The sequence below is a fragment of the Papio anubis genome, chromosome 10 (genome assembly GCF_008728515.1).
Source record: "Papio anubis isolate 15944 chromosome 10, Panubis1.0, whole genome shotgun sequence".
NCBI lineage: Eukaryota > Metazoa > Chordata > Mammalia > Primates > Cercopithecidae > Papio > Papio anubis.
The window spans coordinates 15,003,263-15,022,763 of NC_044985.1; the positions used below are offsets into that span (position 1 = coordinate 15,003,263).

General features: G+C 34.5%; 1 protein-coding gene across 6 annotated transcripts in view; it reads right to left on the reverse strand.

Annotated features, from left to right (window-relative positions):
* Positions 1-19,501, reverse strand: part of DPP10 (dipeptidyl peptidase like 10) — a 1,394,248-nt gene that overhangs the window by 349,274 nt on the left and 1,025,473 nt on the right. For all 6 annotated transcript variants that reach the window (XM_017947907.2, XM_017947910.3, XM_017947911.3 and 3 more), the window contains exon 4: positions 5,897-5,991. In XM_017947907.2, the coding sequence (XP_017803396.2) occupies positions 5,897-5,991 (95 nt within the window). The remainder of the gene's footprint in view (positions 1-5,896; positions 5,992-19,501) is intronic.

The window sequence follows — 19,501 nt, forward strand, 5'->3', positions numbered from 1 at the left end:
AAATGGACTGACTGGTCCTGGATACAAGTCAGAGAGCTGACCTCTCAGAAAGCCAAATTCCAAAACGATTGCAAACAGTTGTTACAAATCTAGCTGCCTGTTGGTTTCCAACATCCTGTCTGACACCTCCAGCTCCAAAGAGACTAAATAAGAATCTTCTAAAAAATCAACACTGGAATTGTAATCTTTTTATCGCATATATCTAAGAGGGTCTATCAGACAAAATTGAACCAAGTTCTAGCTCATATAATTAAACAAGTGTCATCTAATTTATTTTTGTCATAATTTTATTCCTATCTGAAGAAAACAATTTAGTTATGTATTTTTATATTACTTAGATAATTTTGTTTATATATTACTTAGATAGTTTTGTTTATAAGGATGACTCACTCATTTAACAATATACATAATAATTAAATGGCTATGAATGTAGATTTATTAATAACACTATCATTATTGACAATAAAATGGTCATACCATCTGAGATACTTTGTCCTCATGAATACATTAGTTGAATATAATTTCTAGATCCTTCATAATGGTAATTTAGGGTAAAAAATAATAATGCAGTAGTCAATTTTAGCCCTTTAATCCTATGGAGAACTGTATGAATAACTGTTTGAAATTGCAGGGTAATCCTGTCATACTTGCAAACACTTAGAGGCAACAAGACTATTTCTTCTCACACTTTTAATTAAAATAGTGCATGAGTAGACTTCCAGAGTAAGGATCAGAAATTTTCTTTCAAATTTTCCTGTTTTAATGACCACCACTTTTAAAGCTATGCTGGAATTCACTTTCACATATATCTAACTTACAGAAAATTTTGAAAAGCCTAAATATCTATGATAGATTCAATGTTTTCTTCCCTAAATATAGAAGCTGTCCAATCTTTGCTGAAACATGTATTATTCCATTCATTTCCCTGAATGTACATCAATGTTACATCCTATTTTGATGACTGAATTGGAAATTACCTAAATAATGTAAATAAACATAATAATCATTGTTAAATAAATACTGTGGATATAATAAGTATCTAAATATTTTCATAGAGGATGATAAAAATAAGATAAATATGAATGTATCTAGCAACAGGAAATGGTAACTGCTATAGTGAGGGGAAGGACATGCCCAAGCAAAAGACGATGAGATTCAAATATTCATAAGCACAATGCACCAATGAAAGCAATTATGCTGACTGGAGTCCCTAGTAGCCATCAGTTTTTATCTTCTATCTTAAAAAGGAACAATTACTTCCTAGTAAAAAAAAACTTGGCAATGGCCAAATAAGTGACACTAACTTATCTGAACAAAAAAGTCTTAATCAGAAGTATCATCCAAAAAGTGTAAGAAAACTGGGTCACACTTTTATTTTATACTCAGCAATACACACAGGAGAGGAAGTCAAGGTCAAATGATCCTACTCATGCATGCTGGTCTTCTTTGCAGGGTTCTTCTTAAAAAGAAGAAAAGTACATGAAACTAATGACGCTGAAAGCCACAGCTTAATATCTCCCTTAAAATTATCAATTTAGAAGTCATTACTTTGATCCCACCTCAAAAAACTGCCATCTAATTATCACATGGTTTTTCTTGTATCTCTGTCTAGAACAGGGTTTCTCAAACTCTACACTCCTGACATTTCTGGTTGTGTTAAGTGTAGGATGCACATTTCTGACCTCTACTCAGTAGATTCCCACAGCAAACCCCTCACATCCATTCAGGACAATCAAAAATGTCTCCTGGCAGTAAAATCACCCCCAGTGGAGAAACACTGGTCTAGAGAAAAAAAGAAATAATACTGTCAAAACACAACATTGATATGTACAGTTCCCGTGGCTTCACTGATTAACCAGTATTAGTTACACTACTGATGTCTATCACTACTGGGATTCCAACAGATACTGAGTAGACCAAATCTTACTAATAATTATCAAATTTTCCATTACTATTGGCCATTATGTGAGGCCACATGGCCAATCAAATTTTCTGATAATATTTCCTCATCTCAAATTTTATGAGATAAAATTTTTGATGCCTTTGTTAAGTAATTATTTATCTGTGCTACTGTGTTTATTTTTTTTTTGTTGTTACTGTTTAATAAGGCACCTATTTCCTCAAACACAAATCAAATAATAAGTTCCTTGATTTCACAGTGGTACACAGTTGGATCTATCACCTCCATATACCCAGCAGCGCAACAAATAAAACAACCAAGAAACAAAACCAAAAACACTAGGATGACATCCAAACCAGCTGATGCTGTCTGTTTGCATTATATATCAATGAATCTTCCTTGGTTCTTCCCAAACCTACTATTTTGTAATGGCCTAGATATACGTAAACGGTTAGACCAATGAATATGTAACTAACATTTTTCTTGGAATCATTCTGCTTCCATATATGAATTTCCTTCCTGTGTTATGGCTATTTTTAGTAGAATGTATTTAAATAGACTTACAGAGTTTCAAAGATTTCAGATGAGACTCTTATCTCTCAATTATTGCTTTTCATATTAATGCATAAGATATATATTTTAGGGGGTCACGCTCTGTGACCCACGCTTATAAACCCAGTGCTTTGTGAGGCCATCAGAGGAGGATCACTTGAGGATAGTAGTTCAAGATGAACCTGGGCAACATAGTGAGACCCTATCTCTTAAAAAAATATATATATATTTTAAAAAATTAGCCGAGCCTGGTGGCACACACCTGTGGTCCTAGCTACTCAGGAGGCTGAGGCAGGAGGTTCACCTGAGCCCAGGAGTTTAAAGGCTACAGTAAGTTATGATTGCACCACTGCATTCCAGCCTGGGCAAGAGAGCAAGAGTTTGTATCTTAAAAAAACAAAAAAGATACATATTTTTAAAATCTTAACTATACTTAAGTACATGGGACTTCGACTTATGTTTACAACCCCCTTATAATTTCAAAAAGTGATTTGACAAAACAATTTACGGCTGCTGGTATGTTCAGCCATGACCATGGTGATATTCAAATTATTGACAGTGGAAACAGTACAGCTAATAGTTAGGAAACATTTTCCTCATTTTGTCATTGTGGATGAGCTTTTGTTTGAACTAGTTCTGGCTTTAAGAGATAACATTTCCAAACAATAATTATAAAGAGCAGTTTTGAGGCTAAATCACTTACTTCCCATCCTCTAATTCAAAAGTTATATGCCCCTTAATTTCTTCCTTTCATTAGAAATCCACCTACCTTCAAACCAAAAGAATGCCTTAACACAATTATTTCATTTTTTAAAAAGTATTTTTTATTTTGGCAACCATGCCCAATATTTATTTTAATCATAGAGTCTGCTACCCAAAAGTACACAGTAATCATATTTAAAATGTGTTTAAGCTGAAAAGTGATAATATGATGTTAAATTTACTTAATTTTAAAAATATATTTGTAGTCATATTTTAGCATAATATGTCTTACTATAGAACAGGCCATTCTCTTAGGACATTTTTATCAATAGTATATTTATTTTCTCAAACGACTTGTCATGCTTTCATTTCAAAGCTTTTTATACTGATCTGATCCAATTAATTATTATTATAATTAAAATATTGATAATTGCTCACAGAAAAACCAGCAATACTTGTTTCAATAAAATATATTTTTCAACAGAGTTTCCTGGAAGAGAAATTAAATCCAGGTTTTAGCCTAATGTTAATCTTAAAAACATACGTGTATGAAATAATGCCATCTTGAAGTTAGGAGAAAATGATTAAACAAGCTCCTTTGAAATCATCTGGAATTATGGCAATTCCTATTTTTGTTCTCAGTTTTGGGTAACTGGTTGCAAACTGATGCCACCTTCCACTCCCCTAACCCCTCCTCCCACATTCAATTTAGATACCTCTAGGACTTATAAATTGCTTAATTATCTGTGCTGTGACATAAACGTCCTTACGGAGCCTATGAATCTTAGAAGATAAGTAAATTAGAATATTTACTAAATATGACCCTGTGGTAATTAAGAGTCATGGCCAACATAGAGGAGAATAGAAAGAGACCTCAAAAGGATTTAAAAAGATATAACACAAAAGCACAAAGATAAAACAGCGTTAATTAGCACATGGAGTAAAACCACGATGATATGAGATGGTGATGCTGTGTAGTACCAACAAAAGAATTGAGATAATGGAATAAGAATCTAAAAGTTTTGTTTGTTTTGGTTTCTTTTTTGATGTATCATGGAAAATAAAAAAGTAATGAATAAATGGAAAACAAAAACGTAATTAGTGATGGGGGAAAACCTCATTGACTTGCATGAATGAGTATTTAATAAGGCACAGTCATATAATAGAATAATTCATATACTGAGTATATCTAACCTGAATGCTTGGCTACTGAGGGCCTAGAATCTCCATAACATTATGTTACTTTATGAAAAAAAAAAGCAAAAATTAAAATGCATTCCATTTTTGTTCCCCAAACTAATTTTATTAAAAATCCATTCATTCTGACTTTAATCTGTATATTATTATCATACCTTCTCATCATTATCGATTCTGGAATTCTCTCTCCTTTCCTATCTTCTTACTAATGGCTAATTTTCCACTATTGACAGTATTTCTCAATGATTCTCTAGGCTTTTTTCTAGTATCCCTGAGGACCACCCACTGAAGAAATAGTAAATACTGCTCTATACTGTTTATTAAAATTCTCCATAAGGGTTAGTATTATCTCCCAAAGGAAATCCACATTCTTGGACAGTAAGCAATCTGCTGTATGTATCCTTGACATCCCATGAGTACCATAAAGAGTTGCACACCAAGTAGCTATTCTTTGATTCCCTGTAAATTCGTTTGAAAACAAAAATGTCATTATTTTTCTTCTGACTGATGACCTCATTATTAATGTACATTAGTTGGCTGGTTAAATTTAGCCCAATGATATATAATCACTTAATGATTGTAATGTCCTTTTCTCCTTAATATGTAAAAATACTAAACGGAACATTCTTAGTCCATTTCTTCCATAGGGCCATTCCATAATAAAAATGAAGATTAAATGTTTAAGTGTACAAGTATGAATACATTTTTAAAAGTAGCCAACGACTTTGCTTATCTTTTTATTTTGTGGAGGTTTTCTGAGAGCCTGTAATATATTTTGTCTGTATTTTATGAATTCATCTAATTGGCAGTCTATTGAAACTTTAATTACAATAAAATAGTAAGTAAATAACTGTGTACTATTTTTCATTGGTGTTGAGTAGCTAGATTTTCAACATTTTCAATAGTAATTCATTATCACTTACCAAACAGGTAATTATAGCTAAGTCTCCTAACCTTAGGGTACTAGGTTTTTCAGAAAGGCAAAGTGTGTATTAAGACCAATATAGATACACACAGTAATTTAAACCATGTTGGTGAAACAGTGATACAAAATAAGTGAAATGGTACTGACAGAATCCTAAATTCTAAAAGTAGAACACATCAACCTCAGCTGAAGACCAACTTTGGAAAGCCTTTCCATCTGATCCAGAAAACAACAGAACTAGAAAGAAGTCAGAAAGAATGAAAAGTAAAGAAGAAAGGAAAGTTAACAATAAGTAAGGCTAGACTAGCCATTTCTTAACCTTGGCATTTGTATGACTAATGTTATATATAAAATATTGGGAAAATTATTCTTTCTAAGCAATTACTATTTATGAAAATATTTCTCCAATTACTAACAAAAGTAAACGGGGAGAAAATGAAGCAGATAGTCACGGGATATTTTGGATCAATAGATTTACTGATTCTCACGCTATTCCAGCCCCAATTTTCACCTGAAAAGCTTTTCAAATGCTGGAGCTGAAGAATAGAGAGTTATGTACATCTAGAGAGCTTTCTAAACAGTACTGAAACACAGAAAGTAATTAATTATTCATTACTTACAAAAGTTGTGTTTTCCAATAATAATGTGGTAGCATTTGTTTCTATATTCAGTTTAATGACATGTCCATTCTCGCTTTTATACACCACATCTGTATCTGCAACAACAAAGACATTCACAATTGACAAATACATTGACTAGGTAATATAGTAACTGTAGGGGAGAAAACGTGCAAAATAAACAGACACATTAGAATAATCATTTTTAGCCTTCAATAACACAAGCAGATTTCTGTACTTGGCATTCATTCTTTTGAAAGATCAGGAAGCCCGCCTAACACATGGTCTATTGTACAATGAACAAGGGGTTAGTATGAGATTCACTCAGGTTCATAGTTTAACAAATGAAAATTAATTAAAATATGGGCAATTTGCTACACATTCTACAGTGAGAAAAAAAATGGGCCATTACTGATGATGATCCAGTATTTTAACTTAAAAGTGCTGCCAGTTGACTGTAACTCTATACAGTTCTAAGTCTCCTCAGATTGAATCATTCTCATGCAGACCTATTTATGGATCTGATTCTTCTACCAACACTGAATTCCTATTCAGTCTCTTGAATTCTCTTTTGGGTTGTGACTTTGTTCTGTGGTATTTTATCTGGCTTTCACAATTGCAGCTCAAAATCTCTGAGGCTACCACTATATCAATGAATCAACCTTTTCAATTCTAGAAGAATTATGTCTTCATTTTAAATAATTGCATTTCTTTCAGATAAGTGCTTTCACATATTTTTGAGGTAAGTTTAGCCATGTTTGTCAGAAAATTAACACATCTTAACAATATCTCTGTCTGAAATTACGAACTTGAGGGAAAACTGACAGGATATAAGGATATTCTGGAGATAAATACATATATGTAATTCTACATAATTACATATATATATAAAATTAGGTAAAAGAAGATAGCCACATTAAAGTATTTTTGAATATATTCTCTTTTTAAATGACAATCTTTGTACCCAGTTTTACCCAATTCTAGCCTTTTCCATGGTGTTGCATACACATCCCTAATCTCCTGCTCATTCTTGGAAGAAAGGTGATATTAATGGAGATGAGATTCACTACTTAAATGAATGTGTGTAAGTTACAATATCTCAGAAACTGAATGTCGTCACTTGCAAACTTATAAAACAAGTACTAAATGATGAGTTACAAAGATTATCAGCAAAAACACACAAAAAAGTGTCTGACATTTTGGCAGAACGAGATTTTCTGAGTCCTTCTCTCATTATTTAAATATTATTAATAGTTACGTCTACAGTTTATATGACAAGAAGCAAGCAATACTAGCAAAACTGAAGTTTGTTTCCTTCAGTGTCTAATTCAAAAGACATAGTCCAATATGACTCTCCTATTAGAGCCAAGAATAACACAGAGGGCCAGTAGTTCTTCTTAACCTTAATCACATGGGAACAGTGACATGTTGGAATTGTGGCCTGGGAAACAGGGAAAGACAAATGGCCTTTTTAGCAAGGAGGAAAGTAAGGAGATAAAGAAGGGATTTCCCAGTTACTCCCTGAGGCTGGCTGTATGGACTGATAGTTCTATATGATCTTTAAATTAAGGCCTTGTATCACCTTCTGAACTTCTGTTATCAGTTAAAAAGGAGTTGAGTTCTTTTTTTTAATCCTTAACTTTACCTGTTTTCCTTTCTATTGATGCAGAACAAATAACAGATTTACATAAACTATAAATATTTATTTTGATTTATATTATTTTCCTGTCTTCCCTTTCCTTCCCATCCATATTTATGATCACGTCTCAACAGCAACACCAATCATCTGTAATGCTCATTTGGTCTTGCCAGTTGATTTGATCTCCTGTCCTCCTACTCACAATTAATGCTTGCTCAAATCAATAGTCCAACCTCAACTTTGAGTTCTAACATCTATTCCCTCTTTGAATTTTTAAAAATATTCTCATCTCTGACCCACTTCTTGATTGTGATGAACATATCATCGTGGATTAGCAGAAGCCAAATAGCATGCCCTAACAAAATCATCCTTACAATATTTTCTCAATAAATTAAGAGAAAAATTTCCATTTTCCATTGCTTCATGGAGATAAATATAGCAAAACAAAACAAAACACTCGACAAGTAGTTTTTCTCCCAACAGGCAGGCAAAAACATCTTTGCAAAGATTGTGATAATGAAAGAAATCTAACATGGTTGGCTCCGTCTTGCTTTTAGGCTCATAGGCTGGCTGTCTTCACTCATTCTTGGGCATTGACCAAGCTAACCATGGGTGAAATTTAGTTTATAGTTTAACCTTGAAACAAGAATCATAATAGTCACTTCCTAAACCTCATCCCCTCCTTGTTCAGGGATTGAAACTACCCTTGTAATGCTAATGAAAGGAAACAAAACTGAAATTATGAAAGAGGTCTGAATTCTGCTAAAATGTAGCTGTAGTTTCTGTAATCCCTTACTGCTCAAAAGTTATGTGGCCAAAGTTTACAAGATTTGTGACTCCCTTATATATAGATAATATAGAAAATAGTACTGTTGTAGAACCTCAGATTGGTCTTTGGAGATGATTTTCAGACTGGCCTCACCTGGACTCAACACTCAACAGTCCTGTGACCTCCCATCCAGAGGTAGACTCCGTGCACAGTTTTCCACACTTTTATAATTGCATCTCCCTCAACCAATCAGCAGCATCCACTCCCTAGTCCCATGCCCACCAAACTTTCCTTGAAAAACCCTGACCTCCAAGACTTCAGGGAAACTCATTGAGTAATAACTCCAGTTCTCCCACATGGCGAATCTCATGTTACTGAAACTCTTCTTTACTGCAATACCAAGGTCTCAGTGAACTGGTTTTTGCAGTGGACAGGAAGAAATCACTGGGTGATTACACAAGCACACTGGAGAATTTTAAACTGAGATGAGGTCTGTGGCATCAGGAGAGAAAAGAAAAAGTCATAGGAGCATTTTGGCACACAAGCATTCCTAACAAGAGAAGAGAAGAAGAAACATGCATCTCACAGTTCTAAGTAGTGAAAGAAAATTCCAAACATGGATAGTTTGTTATTAGGGGTGGTCGAAATAAAATTAATCATGATTTCCCTTAGAATGAAAGTAGAAGGAAGCAGTTTCTGTTTGAAAGATAAAGCATCACACCCTTAATATCACCTCTATTTAAAAGTCAATTTTGGATAATTGCCGGCCCTTGAGAAAAAATCTACAGAGAATTAAGATTAGTAAATACCTTTAGATCTACATTCCTGCAAATTTTACTGTTAGACCTGCCATGCTGCATTAATAGAAAACTTTAAAAATTCACACGTAATTCTCTAGCTTAACAATCTGACAAGGATTTTTAAAGAACATTTTTAAAGAAACCATCTTGCCCTTACACTTTGGGATTTGTTTTGTTCTTTATAATCTGGTCTTCTGGATTTCATATTTATTCTACTTTACAGTTTGATTTATAATCACTATTGAAACCCCCAGCTTTGAAACTCCCGTCACTAAGAGTAATAGTTATCTACTAGATTAATAGTGATCCTTCATTCTGGAACTACGTTTCTAAACGTTGTACTATATATTTTGTTTAACATTAAGTAATAAAATTGAGTGAATCAGATCAATGACTTAAGTGCATTAACATGGGAAGATTAAGGTAGGTGTACTCGAAGTATTCTTAAAACATGACATTATGCATATCTACAAGGTACTTTGATTAAATAATATTTTCTCCTTTTTAGCTCTTTGACAGTTAAGAGCCAATTATTCTGAAACAATCTTATTCAGAACTAAATGTTTTTTAATGTGAAAATGTATGGCAGAATAGAGTCACTATCTGGCCTATGTATCCTGAGATCCAAGAACGTATTTTCAGTCTGCAGTATCCCTAACTATCATTACTGTCATTCGATTCAATTCTTTCTTCCATAATTTAGCATACAAAAAGAAAAACATAGTATCCTAATTTAAAATCTTTCAGGTAAATGGAACGTTATATTTTATACCCCTTCCACACAAAGCAGATAATATAGCATTTGCCATTGTTAATTTAGTTCTCAATGTGGTATTGAAATTAAGAACTAAGACTTCTGCATCCACCTTATCTATCAGGACCAAGAACAAAGGCAGCCTACATTCACATCATTTTACTATTTGTTCTAGGAAGTTCTTGTTCACGAACTTAACGGTGTAAATCAGAACAAAAAACTTTTTTTTTTCTTTTTCAGAAAATAGCTGAAAATTAGTTTCTAGAAACATTAAACTCCTAAAACTGGGTAAATTGCTGAACTACCAAACAACTCACTTCAAGATTCCTGCCTTTCTGTGTCTACCAATCCTAAACTATTACATCTTGAAGTGCACCTAACCAAACCAGATCCTTACATTGAAAGCTCAGTCTTATCTACTCAAACCCAGATTTCCAACCCTATTCATATCTCCCCCTAAACTTCTCCTTCTGGACACTCGGACTCATAAAATGTTGTCTTTTCTGACTATTATAGGTAATAAACTCAGCTTTGCTTAACAGGTTACGCTGTGAGCCTTCTGAGAAGTTGAAAACTGACAAAATTCATCTTCCATGTGTATAAAATCCCCATATTAGTAGTTGGTCTTGCTAACGGCTAATGTAAGTATGCATTTACTTTTGATGTGATAACCTACTTTCAGTGTTTCAAAATTAAATCAATCAATAAACATATCATCTATCTCTACATAGGGAAAGAGTTTTCAAAAAGTAGGAAAAACCTTGGCAAATCAGTTCTCTAAGAAATTTTAATCCAAACATAATTGTCATGGAAAACTATTTTGATATATCCACAATTAAAATTCTGTAGCAGTCCACGTTTTAAAAGAAACTATACTCAGTAAAAAAACTGGGCAATTAAAAATAAAACGTGAAAAAAAATGAAATTACTATCACAGGAAATGCTCAAATAAATCTAGGAAGGGTTTGTTAGCTAACAAGTTAAGATTTTATTCTTTAATTAACTATTATCAATGGTAAATCTAGAATATTTAGCTATTCATAATTAAAACACAGTAGGCTCCTCATTCAACTCTCCTAAAACACTGCTCACAATGTTAAACTTTTCTCACATTTTGAAGAGCCCTAGGATCCATATATTTAGCTGAGAAAACTGAGGCCATTAGAAATGGCTTCAATATCCTTTATTTCTACTTCGAGATCTCATTCCATGTACACTCTTTGTTTCCCAAGACTTTTGGGAAGAGATGAACTTTCTCCTTTGCAAAGAGAAGCTTTGTTTTATAAACAAGTCAATGCGCTCTAAGCTCTTAAATATCTTTGATTTCTGCTTAAAAAAAAAAAAAAAGTATGGCCAGGCACGATGGCTTATGCCTGTAATCCCAGCATTTTGGGAGGTCGAGGGAGATGGATCACAAGGTCAGCAGAACGAGACAAGCCTGGCCAACATGGTGAAACTCCGTCTCTACTAAAAATACAAAAATTAGCTGTGGTGGCATGCAGCTGTAATCCCAGCTACTCAAGAGGCTGAGGCAGGAGAATCGCTTGAATCTGGGAGGCAGAGGTTGCAGTGAGCCAAGACTGCACCACTGTACCTCAGTCTGGCAACAGAGTGAGACTCTGTCTCAAAAAAAAAAAAAAAAAAAAAAAAAAAAACAAGAAAAGAAAAGAAAAGAAAAAAAGTACATTAAGTCTGGTGTTTTTCTCTGTTCCTAGTTTTTTCCCTTTCACACTAGGCCTCAATAAACCTTTTGCCTGAGAGGTTTCCGTAACAGCCATATTCTCTGTAACAGCCATACATGCTATTCTGCTATTCTCTATATCTTCTGCAGTGCAGCTGCAGTTCTTGCTCTCCTGAAATTTCAGACTTCCAACATCATCACCAACCTGCAATAACCAAGTCCAATATGCTCTTCCCCCATGCTTAATCTCCACCTAACTCAACTTCATAGTGTGTAACAATGATGAACAGTAGGATTTTGCAATCCTCTTCTCTTGACTTTGAACCACTACCTTGCCCTGGTATTTGTTCTTCAAATTTTCCTTTCAATTGCTATCTAAACAAAGGCATCTTTCCAAACTCAGCTGTAGGCCTTTTTCTTTCTTTTTTTTTTTTCCCCCACAGCTCTTCAGTGACTATTTTACTACTCACACTTTCCTAAATTGATTCTTAAACATTCAACTAAAGTCCTGATCTTTCCCATATGCCAGTTCTATATTTCCAATTCTATACTAGATCACGTATCTTGTAGACATATAAGACTCAGTACTAAAATTAAACTTTTTATAGTTTTGGCTCTACTAGCCCTCCAAATTCCATTTACATACATACCATCCCGTTGGTTACACCTTTCCTGTATCTTTATCTCCTATATTAATATTGTTCTTTATGACCACTCACCCAGACTATCGTTAGTTTTGTAAGAGTTTTCTATGCCTCTAGATATTACCATTACACAGCCCAATCAATTAGACACAATACTTCCCATTACCTCAAACACCCTACAAAGACCTGTGGCTTCCTAATCATAAAATATAAAATTTAACATATATTTATATATTTATTATCTACCAATAGTCTATAAGATAGTCTAGATGATCTGTTGCTTACAGTTCTCCGCATATGTAAAACTTCACTCCCACTCAGAGTTTCTTACAATGCCCACAATAAATACACCGGATCTTGTCCAAACTTTTAATTTTTTTCAAAGCATGGTTAAATACCCAACACCTTTAAAGTATTCACCTAATATCTCTCTCTTCGGAACTCCTAAGCCATTTAATATTTAATCATATAATTCCTTTCGATCTTTTTTACTGAGTTTTTTAAATTCCATTTTGATGAGTTTGTTTTGGGTTTTCAATTACTTTATAAACTCAAGAAGGGACCTATTTCTTGTTCCTTTGAGTACTGAAACCATCTACATCAACATATCTCACTGTTTACATTAACACAATTTGCTATTCAACTGTCTGCATTGATACGACTTTAATATTTCAGGAAATTCTTGCCAGGAAGCTGAAGTTGCAAATAACCATCTTTTTCCAAGAACTTTCCAAAAATCCATTTACTTGAAAAATAGACTGCACCATCTAAGGCTCACTAAATATATCTTCCTCAGAACAACATGCAGCACAAACAAATGACTGTTTCCTATTTAAGAGCTTCTCCAAAGCACTCACATCCCTCAATTCAACTATCCTAAACTCTTAATCACAAATTATGCCCAACTCTAATCAAGACCACGTATTGAAACACCTGTCAAACTACATACCCCCAAAACTTTATAAGCATCTCTTCTTTGCTTTTCTCTTTCCATATGCTGCTCACTTTCTGTGACAACAGTGATCTTTTTTACCAAACTAAACAATTAAGTCAGTCATGCTTTATCTTCAATAGGTTATTTCGGTGGAATTTTTGGCAAGCCACCATTCAGTCATTTGTAGCTTTTACAATATTTACTATAGCCCCATCCAGTAGAATGATCACAGCAAATATTTTTGTTTCCTCTAAGTTTTTGACTACATTTATCAAATATATATATGCACTTATTTACTTATTTATTGCTGTTGTGACGTTATTTAGAAATACATTTAGCACTCCTGATGAAGATATCTGCCTTGACTAAAATTTGTTCAACCTCCTCCATCCACTTCACAACCAGTCCTTGACCTTGGCCGGCCTTTAACAAGAATCCTGCTGGGTCAGTTTAGTGAGAATCCTCCTGCCCTTGACACTTGATCAAATTCCTCTACCCCCACCCTTGAAATTTAAGTCTATGGCTTGCCTTTAGCAAAAATTGTGTTAATCCAGTTGACAGAGCAGGAGCACTGCCATCTTGGACATGCCCTTCATTCTAAAGTTCAACTTAATAAAAGCTACCTAAATCCAAAGGGCATCAGCCTAATGGCTAAGGTCAGCATGACCATAAACCGCAAATAACATCTCCAACCAGAAACATTCCAAACTCCTCCCAGACCACGGACATGCTAGTCCCTAGATAACCCCCTCCTGCTGGGAAGATGCCAGCCCCGAGATAACCCCTCTCCGGGCTGGAACGATGTCTGCCCTAAGATAACCTCTTCCGCTCCCAGAGACATTCCAACCTGCCATCAAATTATCCACACACATAAACATTCCAAGCTTCTGATAAGCCCCTCACCGTAAAACCAATATATACTCATCGTCTGTAAGAGAAAGGGGTCCTGACCAATCGGCCAGGAGCGCCTCTCAGGTTTTAACTAAAGAAAACCTCTTTAACTGTCAGCTGTGTTTCGTGTTTCTTTCCTCTTTCTTTAACTCTTATACCAGTTGAACAAGACTCCCCCTGCCCTGGATACCTCCTGTTAGTTTTCCAGGGATTGACTGCTTTATTCTGCTCATTGGCTCTAAGTACCTCTAGCAAGCAGTGTTTGCTCTGGTTGCAGTTAAGTCTCTTTTCTATATTGCAATAGTTCTTTTGTTGGGTTTGGTATGGGTTTTTTTGTTTTTTTCTTTTCTTTTTTTTTCTTGAAACAGAGTTTCACTCTGTTGCCCAGGCTGTAGGCTGGAGTTCAGTGGTGGGATCTCGGCTCACTTCCCAGGTTCAAGTGATCCTGCTGCCTCAGCCTCTGGAATAGCTGAGACTACAGGTGTGAGTCACCACACATAGCTAGTTTTTGTATTTCTAGCAGAGATGGGGTTTCACCATGTTGGCCAGGCTGGTCTCAAACTCCTGACCTTAAATGATCCACCATCTTGGCCTCCCAAACTGCTGGGAATACGGGCATGAGCCACCACGCCCAGCCCTATTGCATTCACTTTGAATAAGTTCTTCCTTAGCGTTTTAGTAAGTGTCAGAATAGTTTTTAATATTATTTTGCAAATCTCAACTTTCATAACCTACTTTCATAATATTACAGCATTACATTTAAATAATTTTTAATACATTTACATATATATAAATTTAAACTTAGCATTGTTAACAGAAGAAATAAACTTTGTGAAACATTTTAAAGAGGTTTATTCTGAGCCAATATGAGTGACCATGGCCCAGGGAACATTCTCAAGAAGTACTGAGAAATATGCTCAAGGGAGTTGGGTTACAGTTTGGTTTTATTCATTGTAGGGAGATAGGAATTGTAGGTAAAACCATTAATATGGTTTAGCTGTGCCCCCACCCAAATCTCATCTTGAATTGTAATCTCCATAATCCCCATGTGTCATGGGAGGGACCCGGTAGGAGGTAATTGAATCATGGGGATGGTTTCCCCCATGCTGTTCTCCTGATAACGAGTGAGTTCTCATAAGGTCTGATGGTTTTACAAACATCTGGCATTTCTCCTGCTGGCACTCATTCTCTCTCCTGTTGCCCTTTGAAGAAGTACCTTCCGCCACGATTGTAAGTTTCCTGAGGCCTCCTTAGCCATGCAGAACTGTGAGTCAATTAAACCCCTTTCCTTTATAAATTACCCAATCTCAGGTATTTCTTCATAGCACCATGAGAACAGGCTAATAAAACCATAAATAAATACAGGGAAGGTTTACACGGGTTCAGTATAAGAGGTGGGATATCTTGAAGTGGGGAAGGTTTACATGTCATCAATGGAGTCAAAGACTTTCTGATTGGTAATTGGTTGCAAGAATTAAACTTTGTCTAAATATTTGAAGTCAGAAGAAACAAATGCTTGAATCAAGATTAAAGGGGGTTGTGAAGGTCAAGGCTTTGTTATGCAGATGAAGCCTCATAGCCAGCAGTCTTCAGAGAGAATAGATGGTAAATGTCTCTTTTCAGACATTAAAGTTGTCAGATTATCAGTTCATCTCCCCTAGATCTGGGAAAGGCTTGGGAAGGGAAGGTCTGGCTGCATTAATGGAGATTGTCTGCAGATCCAAATTTTCCCTACAAAAGATGGCTTTGTGGGGCCATTTCAAAATATATCAAAAAATATATTTGGGGGTAAAATATTTTTGTTTCCTTCAGGGTCTGCTATCTGTCCTGTGACACTATGCCAGAATTAGGTTAGAAATTAAGCCAAATTGTACCAGGTTAATTAAAAAACAAAAAAAAACAAAAACAAAAAAACACCAGTTTTACAAAATTTTGTGGTTTGTAGGATATGACTTAACCTTTGCCTTGCATGACCTTTTGTCTTGTTTTTATTTAGCCACAAAGAGACTGTTTTGTTAGTCTTATGATCTCTATTTTAACCTGAATGCTGGTCAGTTGTGCTTAAATTCCAAAAGGGAGGAGATACAATGAAAAGTGTTCAACATCCCTTCCCATCATGGTCAGGAATTCAGGTTTTCAGGTTTCTCTGGGGTCCCCTTGGTCAAGAGGCAGTCTGTTTGGTCTGTTGGGGGACTTAGGGTTTTATTTTTGGTTTACAGTATACTAGATCAGGGGTCCATAAACTATAGCATTGGGTCAGTCTGGCTTTTCAAAGCCTGTTTCTGTAAAGAACACAGCTACATCTATTTATTGTTCATGGCTGCTTATGCACTACAACGGCATAGTTGAGTAGTTGCAACAGAGAAAATATGGCCCACAAAGCCTAAAATATTTACCCTCTGGTTCTTTAAATAAAAAGTTTGCTGGAATCTATGTTAACCTATTAATTGTTTGCCTCATTCAAAGAACATATTTTTTACTTACTATATTTATAAATGTTAATCACTGATCATTGCAATGTAACTAAAAGACAGTTCTTCTGGATTTCCAAAAGAGCTATATACTTTAAAAGGTATTTTTTGTTGTTGTTGTTGTTGTTTGTTTGTTTTACAACATGGCATGAGAAATACATATTTTTAAAAACATGAATCAAATCCTTGGTAAATAAGATAAGGTTAGATATCCAAAATAAAAGCATTTACATAAAAAGTAACCAGAATAAACATCATTTTTATTTAAAAGTCATCATAATTGTAAGTAACCATTATTAATACACGTGGAAGTACCAATCCTATGAATGCTACTTCCTGTGATAAAGAGCCTTTTTCAGGCTAGATAATGGAGCAGTTGATAGCCACTCAACTAAATAATGTTTTTCTGATTTGTAGCTAAAATGTGAATAGCAGCAATTTTCACACGATCATTTCATTCTTTGGATTATTTGCAAAAAGATCGCATAAGAGGAAAATAAAATCTCTCTCTAGAATTTTAAATATCTTTTCCCACCAGAAGGGTTGTTTGCATAATAGTAGCATAACCACCAGCTTTAACTGATTCTTAACTTTCTTCAGTTAAAACTTTTACCAAAAGTTTCTTGACTTCATACTCATACACTCAACAATCTTGTTGAATGGTCCAGTCTATTTAAATCATCAGGCAAAGGAAAGATGCAAGCAGATTCATGCTTCCCTTTCACTTGAGCAGCTCATATAAAGTAAATATAAAGATTGGTGTGTTTTTATGATCCCAAAGGTCTAGAAGTCTACACTGCAGTGATACATGCAGAAAATACAGCTTATTTTAAAGTAACATCTAAACTGCAAAATATGGAGGATAAAAGAGGCTAGGCAAATATTTCAATCACTTCCATCTCCCTCTATTTAGTTTGTGTCAGCTACTATATTGACACCATTTTTTTCCCCATTCTGAGAAGATTAAACCGAGCTGATTTTAGTCTTTCATTGTGCTTTAGGAGAAAGGGAGGTCACCAGCAATCCTATGCAAGATGACAATGTTTGTATTTTGGGGTTCCACTCCAATAATACACTCCACTATAACACCTCATTGGCCTATAATGATTTGACTGTTGTTGTGAATAATAAACTCTTTTTGTCTCTGACCCAAATGCCTCATTTTTATATAGTCGCACATACTTTGGCAGGCTAACTTGTTAATTTACAAGTAGGGTGAAGTCTTAGACCCCTCACAGTTATTCACTTAAAAGATATCCTCCCTCCACTCGAAACATCTCCCTGCTTTCTCTTAAGATTTTAATTTTAATTTCCATGCCACTAGTAAAATGACCTCAAATTGCAGAGTTATGTTTCATTAACTTTGTCATAAATCAAATAATCCTTCATCAAATTTGTAAATTAGAAACTCAAAATGAACTCTACTTATCTAATTTGTGCTTCGATCCTGCAACATTGACTGTCATTTAAAACTCTGAAGTCCTATATTTAAATATCTATCAGCATAGCCTAACCATCCGTCACTTAGCTATTTTATTATCTTGCTCAAATCTTTCACGGTCAGTCCAGGAACTTTAGTTAATTTCCATTGACTATTGATATTGTCCAATTGACAAACATGTTTACTCTCCAACATCTTTGATAAAGCTGTGTCTTTCAAGATTCAATGTCTTCCCACTAGTATTTCAGTTGAATGGACAGATGGATATGTTACTAGTGCCAGTAAAACTTAAGCAAGTTTTCTCACCCTTATAAAAATATTTCTCTAGTCATGGTTAATATCAGCATACAAAAGGTGATAGAAGAAAAAGACATATGGGTCAAAGACAATAATTTTTTACATTTTCTGATTTTAAAGTAATGTATATTCACTGTGGAAAATTTGTGTAATGCAAACATGTCAAGGGAAACTGACAATTTTAATGTGCTCCCTTATAAAACACAGTTGCAATCATTTACATATCAATGTTTAGATCAGACTTTATTCCTTAAAATTATAGATTAGGCAATATACTCTGTCACTAAAATTTCACCATTGGCTATTTCAAAAGCTCAACACTTGACTGACATTATAGAAAGAAAACTAAATTGAAATATCATAACTGAAATATATAATACATGCTATAGTTCTGAACATAATTGCATAGAGTCGTATTGAAGAATTTTGTTGTCTGGAAAACTAATTCATACATCTAAACAACAGATGCTGTGACTCTTCAAATGCATAATGGCATACCTTATCAATTTCTGCATATTTCAATTAAATCTCTAGAGAGAAGAATTGATCACTGTAATCCAAGTATATAATTAAACCATAAAGTAAGACTTAATTAAATAGAAAATTGATTTAGTTGAATAAATTGGTAGTATTGCATTCATTTAAACAGAAACAACATTGAAAGAAGTGACAGAAGGAATAATTAAAATTCACATGCTTAACAACATGAATGAAGGACAGGAATATAAAATATATGAAAATACTTACAAACAGTTATAGGATGGTTACTAATACCAAAACACTAGCTAGTTCTAAGACAATAGCAAGTGGAAATAAGGCAAAAACTTTGGCCAATAGGTTGTCGTTTTTGTTTGGATAAAATAACTTCTCAAGCATATGTAGGCTTTAAGATTTTTTTTTTGAAACAGTGTTAAAGTTTATGAGAAAAATTCAGATGATTAAGAAAAAATGCTGATGAGCCTAAAATTGTACAATGGACTTAATCATATTTGTTCTTATGCCTAGGATGTAACTTACCTAACTGTAAACAGCTATTATACAAGTTAATGTCTGTTTGTTTGTTTGTTTGTTTTTGAGATGGAGTCTTGCTCTGTTGCCCAGGCTGGAGTACAGTGGCGCAATCTCAGCTCACTGCAACTTCTGCCTACTGGGTTTAAGCGATTCTCCTGCCTCAGCCTCCCGAGTAGCTGGGACTACAGGAACATGCCACGATATACAAGTTAATGTTTTCAGAAGAAGGATGATCAGCTAAGAATTGATAGATAAGTCATTGTTACCATTTTCTAC